Below are 21,243 nucleotides of genomic sequence, written 5' to 3' on the forward strand. Positions count from 1 at the left end.
GATTGGTCTACCGCCTTTTTTTTTTTTTTTTTTACCGGATTTCCATGCTGCTCTCTTCACCTCCGCCGTGCTCCGCCCCCCCCCCTGCGACGTCAGCTGCTGGAGAGCGGGCACCAGTGATTTAAATGCGGACAGTGAGGGGAAGGTGTCTGTATGAGGGACAGGAGCGTCTCTGGAAAGAGTGAGAGAGTGCATTACAGACTGCCACACGGTGGAGCAAAGCCTAACCAAACTTAAAAAAAAAAAAATCTGACACCCCCCCCCCCCACTCCCCCAGAACTGAGACACAAAGTTTAGACATCCCAACAAACAACTTTTTTACTATCCCACAGTTCTTTTTGGCTCTACTTTTTCCACTTGACATTTCTTTCTACAGCAACAAGTGTTTCTGGCTAAAAGCAACAACTCGTCTAGGCTATATGTTATTCCTCCAAACACACAAAAAAATAAATGCCAAAGACATATTAGCTGTCGTGCAGTGCACCGGGGCCGCCCAGTGTGCCACCGCCGTGACAACGGACTGCGATGATCGTGTCCAACGTGAGCTTGAGCGGCTGCGCAGGGGTCAACAGCGCTCTGTGTGCCGGAGCAGGGGAAGGCTCATACCGGACCACCCTCACACCGACAGGGAACCTGGTCGTAGCTGTGTGCCTGGGCTTCATCGGCTCTTTCGGACTTATAAACAACCTGCTGGTGCTCGTGCTCTTCTGCCGCTACCAGATGCTGCGGTCGCCCATCAACCTGCTCCTAATAAACATTTCCATCAGCGACCTGCTGGTGTGCGTACTGGGGACTCCGTTCAGCTTCGCGGCCAGCACGCAGGGAAGGTGGCTCATAGGAGAAGCAGGGTGCGTGTGGTACGGCTTTGCAAACTCTCTCTTTGGTGAGTAGAAATGCCGAATGCTCATATGTACGTTTTGTTTGTGTGTTTCTGTAACTACAGGTAGGCTATATTCTTATTTCAGATGTGGTTATGGGTGATAGTGCACCCTAGGCTTTGTGTGGATCCTTCCCACAGCACTGCGCGTGTTACAATAGATTATGCTAAGCTTAATTTCTGGGTTCGTAATTTAGGATTTTGAAACATTAGTAGAATATTTGACTCTTTCCTTGTAACGCCCAATGTTACGCGCACGGTGCGTCTTTGTAGCCGTCTGAAACTTTCAGAGAAAAGATGATCATTGCTTATGCGCCAAATTCGACAACATCAAACCTCTTGTTCGGTCAGCTGATTAGGTTTACATGCCTCCACATACATGAACAATGTATTTTCTTTCTGTCTTTCTGTTACTTCATTTTGGGTGTGAACCACCTTGCAGTCTGTCACTACAGAGAGTGGTGCAGATTGCCTTATCATCTGTCGTTGTTCGCAAAAACCAAACAAGATAATTCAGCACGTAGAGTAGCAAGTAGATCGATGTTGCGGACCATAGACTTATAGGGTGCAGGTCTATCATCAAGGTCTTTTATGATGTTTTGTCCAGCAGATGAGCGATAAAAACCAGTGACTCCTCCCGGTGCGGAGTTGGTCATTATCTTCGACTGTGGCTGCATGATAGACTGTGTTGAATCACTTCGAAAGCTGCACGTGCATGCATTTTCATGGCATGGAATCGCTGGGGGTATTTATGGAAGCATATTGTGTGCTTAGCGCTCCCTCACAGGCGATTAGTAATTTGTTCAAATGTCATTACGAACTCTGAAAACATGTCACACAGGACTGTCGGTCGCGATGTGGGTGCTGCACGGACTGTATATAAAACAATGTGCAGAATGCTATTAAATGGCCGCCAAATGCTTGGTACCCTATAGTTTAGTGGCTGTGCCTGAGGCAAGGGAAGCCTCATCGCTGTTCATTAAGCTGCCCTGTGCAGGTCTGGGGTGGGCTACGGGGACACGGTCTCAGTCTATGAACAGGCTATGGCAGATTCAGCATCACCAGCATTTGTTGCAGAATAAAATCACCCAGGGGGAATATGTAATGTGAAAGGGGACGCTGGGTCTATCATTGCTCAGGAGTGCTGATATCGATGCAAATGAGGCACAACTGAGAATAAGGCACTTACTCACTCACCTGGAATCAGTCCAGGCTGGGATGCTGAGCCAAAAAAAAAAGAAAAAAGCTAAGTGTTCTTTTTTGGATGGGCCAGGGGTGCTATGCAAAAGTTGCAATTAAGGAGTTTTGTATAAAACATAGAGGATAGAGTAATATCCATTTCCCCATAGCATTGCATCAATCAAAACTTCAAATGCATGTAATTTAAGTAATTTGTATGAAATTAGTTTGATGCTAAATTCAAAGGAAGACTCAATGAATGCTTTAAATATAAAAATGCTTTTCTATCATCAGGAGCCCTTGGCCTGTAGCCTGATTTAAAGTTCTTTAATGATCAGGCTTTCTTGCCATCAGTCCCAATAATTGCTTTAAAAGCTTTTCAAACCTGCCAAACAACCTTTGAAGATCAGGCAGCCTGAGATATTGGGTTTTGAAAACACTACTTTCTCGACTCTCAACTCATGGCTGTATATTTTACAAGTTATCTCTTGCTGTCTAATCAAAGTGTAAATTTCAAAGAACATTTGGCCTCTGATTTGAAACCAATACCTCTTAAAGTAATTGTTGCAGAACTTTGGGATTAAAAAACAGACAGGATGTAGAGGGATAAGTCATGTTAGTATAGTAAAATACACTCATTTTTTGTTTGCAGTCAGATACATTAAGCCCTCAGAGTTCTTCTTGTTCTGAACACCATGCTTGCACTAGCCCTCAATCTATATGCATCCTATCATATAAAATTCATTGCGTTCTACTTGTCAGACTATAAAAGATAACTGTCTCTCTTTTATTCATGTTTAAATAATTTAGCACGTTTTCATTATTTTTTCGCTTTTTTCCAGCAATACAGACCACATAAATAAACATAGCCACTAATGGCCAGATTCTTTTAAAAATTAATTTCTAATGTTCATTGGTCATTGGAATAAAAATATGTCACCTTTGTGAATGACTTTTCACAGCCCTCCACCCCCTTCACAACATTGACTGCACATGTCCCTAGTCAGCAGCCATAGCTTTTGTCTGATGAAGTTTGTATAAAGGGCTCATAAATCTTGCACAATTATTTCCCTCTTGCTCACTTGAGCGTGCAGAATCTCCTGATGTTTAAAACCATTCTAGCAGCTACTGGAAGCCACCCGCAATCTAACCAACACACAAGTCAAATGCCAGTTCTTCTGATACCTGTTGTAACTAAAGAGTTTAGGTATTTGTCCTTACCAAGAGTAGAATTATCACCTGTCCAACTGATGTGAAGTAACAGGGAAAAAGGTGAGGTAAAATAAAGCCTCTGAGACATCTCTTAGTGGTAGTTTTGCTTCTCTTTGTGATAGTTTCATGCCTCTTTGTGGTTGTTTAGCAGCTTTTGGCAGTAGTTTTTCATTTTCTTCAGGTCAGTTTAGTGTTTCTTTGTGCTAGTTTCGCTCTAAGTGGTCTTTTTGCATCACATTTTGCAGGTCAAGCCCAGGGTAACCACTTTCCCTTTGGGCCCTTGGGCCTGTTTCGGGTAGGTTAATTGAGTAATCCATACAGCAGAGGAAGGAACTAACGATTTACACACATTACACTCAGTGAGTCACATTCATGCAGCATGTGAGTCTAGCAGGCTTTTCCTTCCCTGTCTTTTGTCACCAGGCTGCCCTGTTGCTTACCCTGATCTACGGCTAAAATCTTCACACAACACGGCAGTTAACTTTACTATATTTAATTTCCTGTTGCTCTTTGATCTGTCAAAACCTTCAAATTGAAAACAGACTCCCAAGTGCTGCTTCAACTTCATCTGGGATAAGTTGGCAATTTCCAAAACACAATTACTTCATTTCACTCATATCATGGAGAATAAAGTGAGCCTCCAATGTTTCTCAGTATCTGGATGTACTCTGATTGTATCCACTGTCTTGCTAACCCTAGTGTTATGCCGAGATTAAGCACCATCTGAAGATGGGTAACACTGACATCCACAAGGAGCCAATTTATTATAATCTGTCTGACGGAATTTTGGCTTCTACAAGCTAAAACAGAGCAGGATGTGTGCGTGTGTCTGTGTGAGAGAGAGAGAGTAAGAGAGAGAGAGATGGCTCGCAGATATCATTAAAGCCTCCATTGGTTATGGTTGAGTGATTCCTCAATGGGCTCATAAAAACAGAGTGAAAGAAAGAGTGAAGGAGGGTCAGAGAAAGGAAAAGTGAAATTGATTGTTTAGATGATTAATGCTCGGTGCATCTTTGACAAAGTGACTGTGTCTGTCTTCACCAAATCTCTCAGAAGTTTTTCTGAATGATCGATGTTCCTTCAAATTAGAGGGCATCACTTTCAATGACAAAAGACATTGTTAGCTTGGTGTTAGGACATCAAATTCCTGCTCCCTCTTTACATTGATTTCAACTTTTTGCTCACCATCTCCTGCTTTTAGCCTATAACGTCTTAGATTTTTGAATGACTGGACAATTGAAGATCTACCGCTTTGACCTCATGCCAAGAGCACAAACTGAAGACAGTTTATAGAGACATGCGTGTGTGTACGTGAATACACACTTTCACCCTGTACTTTTCCCTTCGCCATCAGCCTCCTGGCACCAATCTAGCCGCTTCACCTCTTCTGCCCACCTCTTTGCATTTCCCTCTCTATTTTACTGAACTTTGATTGTCTTCCATTAAGCTGTGGAGGAACAGGAGAGGATCTTTTTTTCCCTGTCTTTCTTTGACACCAGGTCTGCGTGTTCCTGCATACTGTTGGCCGCCACCTCCTCCCTCAAGTGGACTCTGCACACAGTCACTGGATTAACCTTGTACTGCCGGGCCCACTCGGTGCATACTAAAGCCAGATTGTCCTCCTGCACACACACTCACACACATACCAGCACAGATGCTGGCACAGAAATGGATGAACATGTACAGAAAAGAGAAAATGCATATACATATGTGTCACACAGGCACAGGCAACACCTGACCTGAGTGCTGTAAATTTGCTGCGACGCTAAGAAGCCTCAGCAGAGAGACAAAAAAAGAACAATGGCACTGCACCATAAAGGTCAGAGCGAGTGTGCCAACTAATGAGCCTGTGTAATAAATAGTTAACAAAAGAATTGTATTGTGGGTGCCCAGATTGAGTTGGACTTTAGTGTGAATAATTATCTTTGTACACAGAGACTGACATCCTAAAGCGGGCATGATTAATATTAGCCAGACATCTGCAATCTGATGAAATATATATAATATTTTTTTTTTTAACTGTTAGTGGTGTCACTGTAGTTCTGTGAACCTGTGATGACTGAGGGAAAAGACACTGCGATGGGATTTATAGAGAAAACAAAACTTTATTCAATCCTGTGTTTTTCATTCAAACTGTCTTTTCCTGGATATATAGTATCAGACAAGTGATACCGAACCAGATGCTTTCTAGCAGACAAATATGACAAGAGCAGTGAGGGAGCATCACACAGACAGCAGAACGAAGATGCTCTTTTTGATTTCAGACATTATCAGATCACAAGATGTTTCATTTTGGAATATTAGATTCAGCTCCTGTCTTTGATCCTGCCAGGGGACTAAAAGAGGGGTGATGTTTGATTTCAGATGCTATGAAGTTACATCCAAAGTTGTCCAGGTGTCTTTCTCTATGACATCTTATTGCCTTGGATAAAGATTTTCTTGTCACTTATGTACTGTGCAACGAGAGAAAGAGGGTCAACGTGTGATGGGATCAGCTTTTCATGTTGTCACTTAGATAAGCAACATGATGACTGCCGGTATTATATTGTAATGCCTCTGTATGTGAGTCATGCAATATTGAGAAAGTGTAATTTGATTTGGTTCCTCGCTTGAAGGTGGTTAATAACCATCTGAGACATTTATACCAGACATTATCAGTTTGTCATCTAAAAGATGTGATATACCACATGTTCCCAACCTAGGTTTTGGGATGGAAAGCCTCACAGTAAATGTAAAGGGTACAAATCAGAAATCAAGTTCTTATTTTCTTAACATTCATTGCCTCTGATTATCCTATTTTATCTAACAGGAAGTCTTTATACAGTAGATATTATCTGACCCTTAGTAAGATGCAGTCCCGGTTGAGTCTCATGTTACCTCCCCACAAGTTCCACGCAGTGAGGTATATGGTTTTTAAATGTGGGACATAGGAGTACTGGCCTCAGATTGGTTTTTAGTATCAGCAGATGGTTAAGGTATGAGAATTGGTATCACATGAGAAAACATGGACTGGTATATCCATACAAACCATGGCGTCTTATCATAGGCAACCAGAGACAGTGTATCCAAAGTTTCATCCTTTTTCAACAAGTTCTCTAAGTCAAAGTACAATATGTCATTTATCATTGCTTTCCAAAACAACACGTATGTGCATTTTCTCATCTGACCGCCATATCATCAGAAACACATCCTTTTCAGTACCATAAAAAACATTACATATGACTATTACAAAAGGTATTGTGCCTAAACCGAACCTTTTGTCAGTTACTGTTTTCAAGCTCTACTTGGGGCCTCATTTATAAAACTGTGTGTAGGATTCATGCCAAAAGGCTGTGTATAGATTAAACAAAGAAAGCAGCGTATGTACAACAATATTGTGATTTATAACACAATGCACACGCACGTCCCACACCAATTTCCATTTATAAATCACAATCAACTCAAAAGTTGGCACATGTGAGCTTTTTGTCCCACCATTTTTACGTGCATAGTTGTCTATTAATAGTCAGTGAATGGCCCCTAATTTTATATTAATACATACTGACTGTATGAATGGCAAAGTCTGACAGAATAGCAACAAAAAATAAGTTTCACCCAGTGTGAGATTGAAGTTCTTGTTTGGGAAGTTGAAGCAGGAGATAAGATATTATTTAGTGGACAAAAGGCACAAAAACAGACCCCAAAGGAAAGGGGACGCCAGAGCTTGACTATGGTAAGCAACTTGCAGGAAAGACAATCCCTTCTGAGTAGTGACCGAGGTGCAAGGGGACAAGACACACTGGATGACCCAGGTAAGTAATTTGTATTCCCTCGTTTGAAAAGAGAGTAAACCAAATGCATTCAAGTTGTGTTTTAACATTTATTTACACAAACAAATGAGGCACTCTCTGTTTTTAGTCGCTGCGTGTTCCAGCGGGGTCGGTGGTGCTGTAGCTGAGCAGGAGCTGAATGCACCCAGCACCCGGTGTCTCCATTGCACCTCCTGCATCTCAACCCTCCAGCAGCCCTGTAGATGCTGTCCAACAAACGCAAAGAGATACCATCGACTCAATTAACCGAGGAGTTAAAAGAAATAAGACTTGTTTTATGTGATATAGCTGTACAGTGAAATATCTACTTAATAAATAGTGTTATTGTTTTCCATCCTTTTTGTTTTTACAAGCAACGCATCATATCCGCACGCTGCATAGCCTTTGGTTGAAATGTCTTATGATAAGACAACAACATGTGATAACAATAAATGAAACACTAGTAGTTGCTAGTCTGGGGCATTGAAAACAGCATTATTTGTCCTACTGTTCATAGCATGCAAGTACTAATTAGAGATCAAATTAAATATAAGATTGGGGGCAATTCAGCGAGAGATTGGCACATGCCAATGGGCACTCAATTTTTATGTGTGAACTCCCCAATGACGCATCATAGAGGCTCACCAACGCATGGCAGAGGCATTGCCGACGTCAGACATATGTCTAGCATGCTAAATACTTCAACTCTCTGTAGCACAGAAGACAATCCCTGCTGCCCGCATGTGCTAATCCATTCTTTCACCCATATTCTTTGTCTTTTCAATTTTCATTTTTTTCGACATGGGCAGCACGGTGGTCAGGTGGATAGCACTGTGGCCTCACAGCAAAAAGGTCATGGGTTCAAACCCCGGTTGCCCCAGTTTTTCTGTGTGGAGTTTGTATGTTCTCCCTGTGTCTGCATGGGTTCTTTCTGGGTGCTCAGGCTTCCTCCCACTGTCCAAAGACATAGGTTAGGCGGCCTAGGTTGACTTTTTATTTTTAATAAAATATAAAACAAACAACTTTCGTGTCGTTACCTGTCATTTCAAATGTCACTTCTCATGCAATTACAAGACAACAAGTTGTGAAGTCTGAACAGCACTATGATCTGTCAACGTTGAAAGTCGTGTTTGCTCTAGGCATTAGCTAAACTGTTGGCAAGTAGCTACTGTGGCTATTGAGTCCACACTTGGCTAATGAAGATTTTAGCCAATAAGATCTGCCAGTATACCTGTTTATTTGAAACTTAACAGTTCAGACAGAGAATAAAAGAGGAAAAATACAAGGTAAATCAGATAGCACTGCATTGAGGAGGTATTGTAAATCTGTTTGGGATTGGTTGCTACGAGTTGGTGAGCCCAGATCAAAGAGAAGCACAAGTGGGTTGTTGTAAAACTGTGTTGACTTTGTAATGTACTAATGGAGCTAATAAAAGCCCGGAGCTAAGCAGCCTGTCCGGGAAGAGCAACTTGAGTGCAATATCTGGTGGCAACAGACAAGCATAGCATGCTCTGCCAAAGAGATTCTGCAGGAAGGGTACACCAGGTATATGCAGTGTGGTCAACATATTTGCACAATGCAAGTGGACAAACACAAAACTGTCATCTTCACAGAGCTTAAATTTGTTTCCATCTTCTGGCTTAAAGTTTTTCTAACTTTTCTCCCCCCTGCTACCTTCCTGTCCTCACTTTTACATTTATTCATTCATCGTGCTGAGGAACTGCGGTGTCACCACCTTCTTAAAAGGAGCTTCCAGTTCAGGTCCGCTTCACTGCCATTGAAAATCAAAGCGGATGAAGGTTGGCCTCGTGGATCATAATGGCTTCAAAACTAATAGAAAACAGGATAAAAAAAGGCTGAGGGGTCAGTATGGACACTAAGCTCCAGCCTCCTGCTCCTCTGCTTCTGAAACACTGAGCATGAAAAACAGAGATATTGACATAGAGTGTGTTTGTGTGTTCACTGAACAGTCACAAAACGATAAGTAAGCTCCTCAAAATCTTATGTGTCGTGTGTCACTGCATTGCTTCTGTCAAGCAGAGACACTACAGGTATGGTCTCTGCTTGTTTATGATGTTACAGCAGTGTGTATCTTCTGCAGGGAGAGTGAACTGCGCTTGAAATTGTTTTATTATACTGTACATTTCACTCAATTGTTATTATTTTAAAATTCTTTGAAGCTGTAAACCATAAAGCTCATTTTTGCTGCACTTTTGATTTTAGAAAAAGCAGTGAGGCTTTAGATCACAGTGGCAGCGCATGCTTTCCTCACTACAGTAGATAAACATTTGGACAGGCAGTGCATTTTTGTCATGAAGTACAGTAGTAATGGGGTATAAAAAAGGAAAAACCCACCTGCACATGCCGTTCACAGTGTTATGTATGCTTGCATTGTATTTAACTCCTTCTGTTACCTGCAAATACAATATATTTCTACATGCATGCCTGAATTTACACTAATGGTTACCTATGTATACAATATATTTTTATATGTATGCCTGAATTTATACTAATGGTTACCTATGTATGTGTGTGCCCTGTAGGCATCGTGTCCCTGATCTCCCTGGCTGTCCTCTCCTATGAGCGTTACAGCACCATGATGACCCCCACTGAGGCAGACCCTTCCAACTACCATAAGATCTCAATGGGCATCGCCCTGTCCTGGGTCTACTCCCTTATCTGGACCCTGCCGCCACTCTTTGGCTGGAGCCGCTATGGCCCTGAGGGTCCCGGGACCACCTGCTCTGTCGACTGGACGGCCAAGACGACAAATAACATATCTTACATCATCTCCCTGTTTGTCTTCTGCCTCATCGTCCCGTTCCTGGTGATCGTGTTCTGCTATGGGAAGCTGCTGTGTGCCATCAGACAGGTGAGGCAATATGGGGATAGGGAAGGCATCCACTAAACCAGCAGAACGTGTACAAATGAGCAAAGTTGCACCTTCAACATTGGCTGCCACTGATAAATAAGGAGTTCAGATAACATAAGATAAACCTATACAATACAGTATAAATAGTTTCATTTTTTATACAGAGGACACCATCTTAAATGTCTCAATTTATTGAAGTTCAATTTTACAAACTAGTAGACTTTTATTGCAATCAATATCTTAATACTAACTGAATGAAATGACTACATGTATGTGAAAGATGTTGCTCGTACAGTTCCCCTCAGCTCCACATAGTGTTTTATCATCTTTCAGCGCATTGTTTTGGTATTTGCAGCCCACAGCTTTACTATTTTGGTTTACTGTTCTCATGAAGATCATTTCCAGCTGCGTTCCGGGAAAAAAGCTCTAAAAACCAACTTTATACAACCCCTCCAGCACAAAACAGCAGCCAGACAAAGTCTGTTTAGTGACTAGCCGTTGAATGTAGTGGCACATTTAGCAACTAAAGAAACAAATATTTTCCTTAGGAGTTGGAAGAGACTAAACCTAAGTTAAAAGGAGAGTGAATATTGGACTTAAACTGATCAGGTGGCCAGAGACACAATCCACATTGATCTGGGTCTGCTGGATATGTAAACAGTAAACTCTTTGCCAACAACTTTGCCATATCAACTTAAAAGGCTGTAATATGTTAGTGTGTTTACAGACAGTTTCTGCTGCCTCCCAAAACAGTAATAAAGTTTCCATGAGTTCCATTACCCAACACAGTTGTCTAATAACAGTGATGCTGTATTAAAACATAAAGTTCAGAGTGGCATAATTTCTTCCATGCCAGCTGATTCAGCAGGTGCAGAGAATGCAGCCCGGCACATCTCAACTTAAAAACAGAAGCGGCAACAATGGAATTGAAAATAAATTATTATAATATATTAAAGCGTCTGGATTCGACCGTAAATTAAATAACCAAAATAAAGAGCACTCAAAACTGCGATTCATGCAATCTATCATAAGAGACAGTGTTCCTGTCTTTATTAGGACATGTGTTTCAGATTGCCTCCTGAACAAGTGCTGGTGCAGTGCAGAATGTGTGTCCTCGGTTATGAAACATTTTTATTGAATTCAAGCAGATCTTACAAGAAAAATCAATTTCAAACTAAAAAAGCACGTAGTAACAGTTGTATGTCCAAGTCCAATGCAATAAAAACATATATAGGACATTGTGCAGCTAACATAGACGTATGCATCCTGATTACATCCTATCAGCATTTATACATCATGTAGTAAAATATTCTTGATTATTCAATTCCTCAGCTTTTCCTAAAAAAGATATCTGCTGTTGTATCACACTTGCAGACACACATCAACACTCTCTTTTGTTGTTGAGTAACTACATCTGTCCTCTACAATCCAATACTGCTTGGCCCCCTTTTTCATTCCGCCGATGTCCGGCACTTAAACCAACATTTTTTTTATTTACTACTTTTTATTATAAACTACTTTTCTCCTAAATTTGTGAACCAGTGAACCAAAACCTGCAGCTGCTTAACAAACACGTTTTGCAGCAGATTTTGGACTTTATTATGTGTGTCTTTTTATATGACCTTCCATTCATACATTCATACATTTAAAATTACCATCGCTGCTGTCACTGAACATTCATAAAATGTCTGCGTCTTTGCCAGAGGATCTGCATTTTGATGGGTCAAGCCACACGCTCCATTTGGTTTACACATTTATCTAAATCACTGTAAAAAACCCAAATGACTGAATTGATGTGTTAAATATACTGGTCTCAAATTCAAAAGGAGTTGTATGTATCAAGCATCTCAAAGTAGGAAATCAGCAACTGACACCCAAAGATTTTCAAGAGTGATGATTTTTTTCATTACGTACTAGCTAAGAGTAAAAGCTGCTTTCAACATTAGTAACTTAGGACAGAACTCCTATCTATGCTACTATTTAGGAAAGCTCCAGAGGTGTCCTAACCTATTAGGAGACCCCAGGAGGTGGCATTCAAGCAGAGACATGCATGCACAAGAGACATTCACTGATCACTATGAGTTTAATAAAATGGACAGATGGACCTTGTGTGGGATATAAATATAAACCAAGATCCTCCCAACCAGTGGCAGGGAAAATATAGCTTTGAAATTGTGATGATTTGAGTCTGTCACAACCAGCGGTTTCTGCAGTAATAAATCAAAATGGCGCTTGTACAGCTCCTCAGATAACACAATTTCCCACCACTCTGAGTCAAATTTGGAAAAACAAGCAGCATTCACGCAAATCGAGTTACAGTGGAAGAGAAGATAAATTCCATGTTTTTAATAGAGATGTGCTCATCATCGCGATGTGTTCAATACCAAACATGCTAGATGCAGCGCTAATATAGGCAGTGTAAAACAATTATCTGGAGTTAGAAATTTTATATACATTTACTGATAAGGCTATTTGCCACTGTTTATGTACGGCCTATTAGTGATAAATGTCAGTATAACATTTTAAAACCGGGTTACCAACCTGTAGTATTTGCCTATCCACATAAAGCCTAAAGACAAAAAGAGTTATATATTAAACAGTGGTAAATTTGTAAATGCAGAAAATGTCAGTAATAAAATAATGAAACAGTAACAATCACCCTCAAGTCTCACTTTGAGGTGGTGCTTTCAATTCTACAGTAAGTTCACTTTCACCCTGACTCCTGCAAATGATTCTGAGATGCATAATAAATACAGGCCCAGCTTATGTCAATCAGTATCCAGCAGTAGAGGTCTGCTGTGAGGTGGGGAGGACAGCTGTTCGTCGAGAACATCCCCGCCCGCCGGTGGCTGTGAACTGTGGCATGAAGTAACCAATGTTTGTTTTTTCACACAATGTTTCCACACTGACTGACTGAAAGAAAATGAGGGAAGACAGGCAGTGCCTTCTCTCGCTCCAGGAAAGCTGCACATACACACACACACACACACACACACACACAGTCGCACAGTTTGCAAAAACAGGTCCCAGAGCAATTTTTCCAGGGCTACAACTCACACAGACTCTGTGAGCTTCATGTCTTCTCAGGTAAACAATGACTTTTATGTGTGTGTGTGTGTGTGTGTGTGTGTGTTTGCATAAGCATGCTTGTGCTCAGCAGCCTTGTGTGCGCCATGACTCAACTGTGTGTAGAGATGAATAACAATCAATCTAATAACAACCACATGGTCCCTCTTTCTTTGACGAGGTCTCGTATAAGGTCTCTGCATCAGTTTGTTTCACTTTGGTCTTTTTCTTTAGTTCCTTTTCACACTTTATCTACTTGCTATCTTTCCATATCAGAACACACAGTTCTTTGTATGGATGAAGAGGGATGCAAGGGAAAGTAATGTTTAGCCCTATTTCTCTCTGTCTTTATCATCCTTTCCCTTACTCTCTTTCTCTTCCTTCCAAACTCTTTAATACATATACATGTATTATATGTCAAGTTCAGCATCATCTTCTGTCCCTTCTTTGTGCAGGACTACGTGTGCATTCTTTATCTTCTTTTTAATGGCTCGTCGTGCTGTTTAGGATTGTTCTTCTCCCAGTGATGATGCTATGCAATGTAAATGCTATAGTTCTCTTGTCAGGCAGTGTTAGGTAACACCAGCTGGAACAGATAAAAGCAGGTGAGCAACTTGTCCGCAAGAATCTAAAAGAGTTGAATTCCCCTATCAAATAACGTGACCATCATTGGAACAGTACACATGGGAAGCAGTGAATAAATTTTGGGTTTGGTCCAAGTTAGAGTTCACTCTGCTGCATCCACATCCCCAATAGGACCGACAATCTGAAGACACAAAGAGTGGGTGGATGTTTAGTAGGATGTGGCCATATGTGAAAATAAGCTCACTGTTAAACTAGGCATCACCCTCTCCATCAAATGCTTGCTGGTAGCTTTTAGCAAAAGAAATGGACAGATAGAAAAGAAGACAGGCAGGCAGACAGACATACGGGGAGAGCTCTTTCTGTGTCTGCTAGTGTTGTCTCTTTTTATTACTCCTTCACTGTGATTGGAAATTGAGGTCTTTATCAGTGCAAAGGACAGGAGCTGTGAGAGAGGAGAGTTTGTCCTTTTACGGGCACTTCAGTCACTGAAGATGTTAAAACAGGTGCACGCATTAGAGCTCTACTTTGGGTTATTGGTTTTGGCTTTGGCCTTATAGAAGCCAATGCCATTCTGCTAGTTTCCATCTCAGCAGTGGTGACAGGTGGTATTGACTCCTTGAGTAAAGTGTTTTCTTGCACAAGTGTATTTTTATTTAACGTTTATTTAACCAGGAGAGTCTCATTGAGATTAAGAACCTCTTTTGCAAGGGTGACCTGGCCAAGACAGGCAGCAGCATATATAAAAAAAAACCCACATAGATACAGACAGATAACAAGACTAGTAAACTAACATTTCATAAAATCATTTTGAGTAATTTTCACTCATCTACTGATCTAAGAACATTTACATATTAATATTAATAATTATATCTAGATGTTTCATTTTGGATTTAAAAGCATTTAGCTAGATTAATTCAATGAGTTTCAAGTCCTTTTGCAACGTATTTCATGCTGAGGGTGCAGAATACACAAATACCTTCTTTCCAGTCTCCGTACAGGTATTTGGCACAGAGAGCATAAATAAGTCCTGAGATTGCAAAGAGTGTCACCCGTTACTTTTCTGCTTGATAAGAACACATAGTTAGCTTGGCAGCAGACCAAGAATTGCCTCATATATGAAGGTGTACCAATGAGAGCCTATGGGTTGCCAGAGGAGGCCATCCTACATGAGAGTATAGCTCACAGTGGTGAGTCACAGCTTTGCTATTGGTAGTGAACCTCAAGGAAGCATGGTAAGCTGTGTCAATCATATGAAGATTCTGTGCAGAGGTATGCATATATAAAAGATCACCAGTTGTGGCCACAAGTTGCTTTTTTACATTAAAAGAAAAACACAACTTATTTTAAAAATAAAAACCTAATTTTAGTCTGAGCTTTTTCGCTAGGTACAGCACATGTTGCTTATGGACTCATCAATCAAAAGACCCAGGTATTTATAGGAGTTAACGACCTCTATTTCACTTCCCCCCAGAGTGACCACCAGAGGGATGTTTTGTGGCCTGTTTCTGGATTTGGTAAACAACATAAGTTTGGTCCTATCTGCATTTAGAACTTATTTCAGCTGCATAAGGGTATTTTGGACTTTGATAAATGCATTTTGCAAATATCCAGTGGCTTTTACAAGAGTTGACACACAGCAATATATAACAGTATCATCAGCATAAAAATACAAATTAGCATTTGACACATTTTGACCCATATTGTTTACATAAATAGTGAATAAAAGTGGACCTAATACAGAGCCCTGTGGTACACCCTTATTGATTGATACAGTATCATATCTTGTATACTGAGACCTATTGCTAAGGTAGTTTGAGAACCAAGTAGTGATGGTAAGTTCACAATCTTTCCCGAGTATACAACCAGACCAGCCATATAAAGGCTTATGTATATAATTACTATCATTATCTCTAAAGTGCTCATTCATACAGTAGCCTAACGTCCCTATCCATTAGTAAAATATTCATATCAGATTTGCAGTAAATATACTGAAGTAATAAGCTTGATACACTATATGAATAAACACACTCTTATTAGAATTCAACCAATTTAATAATAATCTGGATCAAGCCACCAAGTTCTTAAAGAACTCCAGCACAGAGAGAGGAACAGAGAAATAAACATATACACGCAGCAGTTTGGCAGTTCTGGACGCAGAATGTGCCACATCAGGTCAGGATTCTGCAGACAGAGAAACACACATGAGCACATCGCTCTCAAACACTGCAGGTTGTTCACCAGTCACGAGCTGTGAAACAACAGCACCGCTCTGTTAGTAAATAAAAAGTAAAAGTTACGTTGCGTTCTCTGGCGGACCTGGATCAGCTGTTAGCAGTTTACAGGGCTTACGCTAACGTTGCTACGTGGCTGTGTTTCAATGTTTTAATGACCGGGTCTGTTTGTTTTGGAGAGGAGACGACCTCGGAGGTAATTCGGCTCCAGGTAGAACCCAGTCAGGGCTCTGAAGTGGAGCGGACCCAGAACAACTCTCATCAGCTGTTAGCTGTAATGTTAAACACTAGCAGGACTAAAGTTACAGTGCGGCTGTGTTAAAACTATAACTTAGCACAACATCACTGCGCTGTAATAACGGTATGCTTTATAAAATGTCACATAATTAACAAAATAGCTATATAATATCAGTCCAGTGACTGTTACCTGACAGCTTACCTGCCTCTCATTCTCCGGCGCTGGCAGTCACTCAGCCTGCCGAATGAATGAAAGACTGAGGAGGACCCATGTGAGCGGTGAACGAGTCGTTCATTCCTGCTCCACAGTAGCTGTCACGTGACAAATGAACGACTCAAACAGACCCACAGTTGAGAGTCGTGAACTAATCAATTCTGTTTCCTGTGCTGACAGAGCCCATGCAGCTGACGTGTGACGAGTGAACGTAAGAGTCCAAGATCCTTCACGCATGCGTGAAAATGAACGAACCACTCACTGAGACAACCCGTTCCTCCCGAGTCATACACACGATTAGGCCTTATGAACGAAACGTTCTTTGAACGACACAAGACTAGAACCAAGTGACTGCTTTCTCTGAAAGTCCTGAGTTAATAAGTCTTAAGTTGCTTCCTGTTAAGTGCAACGAAAACGTCATTTACCACCTTCATTGCAGCTGTGATGGTACTATGTCTTTTTCTAAAGCCTGATTGATATGTAGATAAAACGGCTTTTGAGTATAAAAACTCCTTTAGTTGATCACTCACAAGAGCTTCAAGAATTTTAGCTAGCACTGATAAGTTAGATATTGGACAAAAATAGTACGAAATTAGAAGACTGTATATACTGGATTGTCAGTACAGGGATTCACAGACACAGAACAAGTAGAGTCAAATAGAGAACCTGAAGATATGAAATGATCATAAAAACTATTCAAGATCTCCATTTTGTCATGTTCAGCAACTGAATCTTTAATAGCAAAGGGAGGTACTACTTGCACGTTTTGCTTACAGAAAGGGATTTTATGGCTTTCCAAAATTTTTAGTGGTCATGGACAAGTAATATTCAGATTTGGCTGTCTTAATAAAAGAGGAGCATTTGTTTCTTAGCTGTACAAGCCAATCAGTTGTAGAACATGTTGTCCTCACTTTGGCCCAAGACAAGTTACTCTCTGGGGAATGCCCAATTACTCTATATATCCTGAATGGGGCATGTGTATTTATGATTTGTGTAAAACTCTCATTAAAGAATGTCTGAGCGGTCTCCACATCAGCTCTAATCTACTCCAATTAAAATAAAACAAAACAGTATAAAACCCCTATTCATTGAAGTGTTTAAGATTTCTCTAACAAATGACACATGGTTTTAATATAGGGACCTTAGTGTTCCTGATGGCAGCCACAACACAATGGTCACTTACATCATTGCAAAAATTTATGAGGAACATTAGTCAGAATCAAGTCAATTAAAGTAGACTTCTCCGGGCATTTAAGATTTGGACAAGTGGGTAAATTGATAAACTGTGTGATATTGACAGAATCACAAAATTTAAATCATCGGGTACTGGCTTAAGCCAGTCCCAGTTTAGGTTGCCAGTTATAATAATTCCACTACAATTTAGTCTGGATAAAAGTTTGCATCAGAGACTGAAACGCATGATTGGGGCAAATGGAGGTCTATAACACCCAACAATAGTTATACTGAGGCCCTTAACAATATCCACATTTACTGCCAGAAAAACACCTTTCTTTCTAATTTTCAGACAATACAATTTACATTTGTCCGCATCTGCTGATTTAACCCATATTCTAATCATATCCATTTTGGACATCAAGCTGCGGACATTGAGATGAACAATACTTAGACCAGACAAGGATTTACAATCAGATGGCATCTGAATACACTGCAGCTCATGGCCAGGATTAGGTTGCACGTTGCCTGATATAAGTAAAAGTAAAACAATCACCAATCTTCGTGTAGCAACATTACATGACGATTCCTTCAACAGTTCATACGTAAAGTCCGAATGAGATCTCTCATTGTATGTAAAATAATTATTAAATGCCAAGAGGCCTTGAAGACGGGGTAGGTCTCTGGGTGGCATCCATGCTACGTTCATGTCCTGATCCAGCCGTTTAGGTGTTTACACAGGTTGTACAACAGCCACAGAGCAAGTTCATCCATAAGCAAAGTTCAGCGGGCAATTAGAGTAAGTCCCACACAGACAACATGCAAAGTAAAGTCATGAGAAGCGCCATTGACTCAGTCCAGAGAATGCACATCTGTGTATGTGTGTGCACTGCAGGCCACAGGCAGTGGAGTGAAAAATGTAGAAAGACGCTGCGGTGGTGTGGTCCGATGGAAAGGCTGGGTAGGTACAGAGATGCAGGAGGTCTTTGAGACCCAGAACCCAGACAGTTGGAAAGATATGCTCAGAGGATCAGAGCAGTAATATCCCAGTTAGATAATCCTGGAAGGAGATATCCACATATGAATCATAAAAATCCCCTTTGCAATGCACTATATAGATGTTTTGCTTTACTTCAGTATAAATGCTTGGTTTAGCAGGGCAACAGCAGAATGTACGATTCTATTTTGTGTAATTTTTCACTTCAGTTGCTGGCAGTGTACCCAATCAGACACTAACAAAGTCACAAAACATGCCGTTATGTATATTGTGCTTGGTTGTTTCACTTGTATGCTACACTGATACAATGCTGGAATATAAATCTGGAAAACTTAATTATAAACAGTAATTATATAGGTGCTGGTCATATAATTAGAATATCATCAAAAAGTTGATTTATTTCAGTAATTCCATTCAAAAAGTGAAACTTGGATATTATATTCATTCATTACACACGGACTGATATATTTCAAATGTTTATTTCATTTAATTGCGATGATTAAAACTGACAACTAATGAAAATCTCAAATTCGGTATCTCCGAAAGAATATTACTTAAGACCAATACAAAAAAAGATTTTTAGAAATGTTGGCCAACTGAAAAGTATGAACATGAAAAGTATGAGCATGTACAGCACTCAATACTTAGTTGGGGCTCCTTTTGCCTGAATTACTGCAGCAATGCGGCGTGGCATGGAGTCAATCAGTCTGTGGCACTGCTCAGGTGTTATGAGAGCCCAGGTTGCTCTGATAGTGGCCTTCAGCTCTTCTGCATTGTTGGGTCTGGCGTATCGCATCTTCCTCTTCACAATACCCCATATATTTTCTATAGGGTTAAGGTCAGGCGAGTTTGCTGGCCAATTAAGAACAGGGATTCCATGGTCCTTAAACCAGGTACTGGTAGCTTTGGCACTGTGTGCAGGTGCCAAGTCCTGTTGTAAAATGAAATCTGCATCTCCATAAAGTTGGGCAGCAACAGGAAGCATGAAGTGCTCTAAAACTGCTGCTTTGACCTTGGACCTCAGAAAACACAGTGGACCAACACCAGCAGATGACATGGCACCCCAAACCATCACTGACTGTGGAAACTTTACACTGGACTTCAAGTAACGTGGATTCTGTGCCTCTCCTCTCTTCCTCCAGTCTCTGGGACCTTGATTTCCAAAGGAAATGCAAAATTTACTTTCATTAGAGAACATAACTTTTCACCACTCAGCAGCAGTCCAGTCCTTTTTGTCTTTAGCCCAGGCGAGATGCTTCTGACGCTGTGTCTTGTTCAAGAGTGGCTTGACACAAGGAATGCGACAGCTGAAACCCATGTCTTGCATACGTCTGTGCGTGGTGGTTCTTGAAGCACTGACTCCAGCTGTAGTCCACTCTTTGTGAATCTCCCCCACATTTTTGAATGGGTTTTGTTTCACAATCCTCTCCAGGGTGCGGTTATCCCTATTACTTCTACACTTTTTTCTACCACATCTTTTCCTTCCCTACGCCTCTCTATTAATGTGCTTGGACACAGAGGTCTGTGAACAGCCAGCCTCTTTAGCAATGACCTTTTGTGTCTTGCCCTCCTTGTGCAAGGTGTCAATGGTCGTCTTTAGGACAGCTGTCAAGTCAGCAGTCTTCCCCATGATTGTGTAGCCTACAGAACTAGACTGAGAGACCATTTAAAGGCCTTTGCAGGTGTTTTGAGTTAATTAGCTGATTAGAGTGTGGCACCAGGTGTCTTCAATATTCAACCTTTTCACAATATTCTAATTTTCTGAGATAATGATTTTGGGGTTTTCATTAGTTGTCAGTTATAATCATCAAAATTAAAAGGAATGAACACTTGAAATATATCAGTCTGAGTGGAATCAATGTATACATTATACAAGTTTCACTTTTTGAATGGAATTACTGAAATAAATCAACTTTTTGATGATATTCTAATTATATGACCAGCACCTGTAAATGTCTCTACCAAAGCTGCTGTGCTGCACAATTACATATAGACACATCTACTGTATATTACTCATTCCTCAAAGGCTTACTGATTGTTGTGCGAGTACATCTCTCCATCCGGATTGATCATCCCCGAGAGGTATAGGCACAACAACTGTGCATAGTAGGGTCCAGTGTTATTTTAGAGAGGCCTATTCAGGTGCAACATCACCATTTGCTTACAACTTGCACTTACCGCTGAACTGATATACTGTTATGTTTTTACACCACAAATGCAGAGCGCTGCTTCACCCCCACCTCTTTTGGGGTGTTTCAGCTTGGAGTCAGGCGCTTTGCTTGAGGGGTGATAACTCACCCCTGCCAAAAGGGGAGATGCTGTGTTCTTCCTTTTGGCACAAAATAATTAAGTGTCCACTGGTTGGTTCACTACACCTAACAGGCAAAGATGAAGCAAAAAACATCATGACACCAGGAAAACACAAGTAATTTTTGTTTGTTTTTTTACTACAAAGGCACATCATGAGCTGTGCACTTGCATGAAAACAAGACCATTTGTGTTAACCTTGACGAAAAAGAAAAAACATACAAGTTACTTATTATTACTAATTTCAATTTGGTTAATTACTAATTCATTCCTATGTTGTCAGAGGAAATCAGGCACAACTAAGTGGTTGAAATGATGACCCCTGGCTCTAATGATTCATGATTTAACCCAATCCAGTTATTAGATTTCCTGTCACTCTGTCAAGTTCAGTTCTCCTTGGCAATTACTGCTTCAACAGAGTGACATGGACACATCTGCTTGAAATAATTTGAATGAAAACAAAGACACAACATGCTTTTGGTTATATAACCAGCCGTCCCCTCCC

The 21,243-nt window shown here is 40.7% G+C and overlaps 1 protein-coding gene across 1 annotated transcript in view; it reads left to right on the forward strand.

Annotated features, from left to right (window-relative positions):
* The first annotated feature begins 310 nt into the window (after positions 1 to 310).
* The window catches only part of LOC119902417 (vertebrate ancient opsin-like), a 63,035-nt gene continuing 42,102 nt past the window's right edge, over positions 311 to 21,243 (forward strand). The window contains exons 1-2 of the mRNA XM_038718580.1: positions 311 to 883; positions 9,600 to 9,928. Coding sequence (XP_038574508.1) covers positions 526 to 883; positions 9,600 to 9,928 — 687 coding nt within the window. The 5' untranslated portion in view covers positions 311 to 525. The remainder of the gene's footprint in view (positions 884 to 9,599; positions 9,929 to 21,243) is intronic.

This window comes from Micropterus salmoides, unplaced genomic scaffold, assembly GCF_014851395.1.
Source record: "Micropterus salmoides isolate LMB-PRFRI ecotype aquatic unplaced genomic scaffold, ASM1485139v1 Ms_hic_scaffold_14, whole genome shotgun sequence".
NCBI classification, from domain to species: Eukaryota; Metazoa; Chordata; class Actinopteri; order Centrarchiformes; family Centrarchidae; genus Micropterus; species Micropterus salmoides.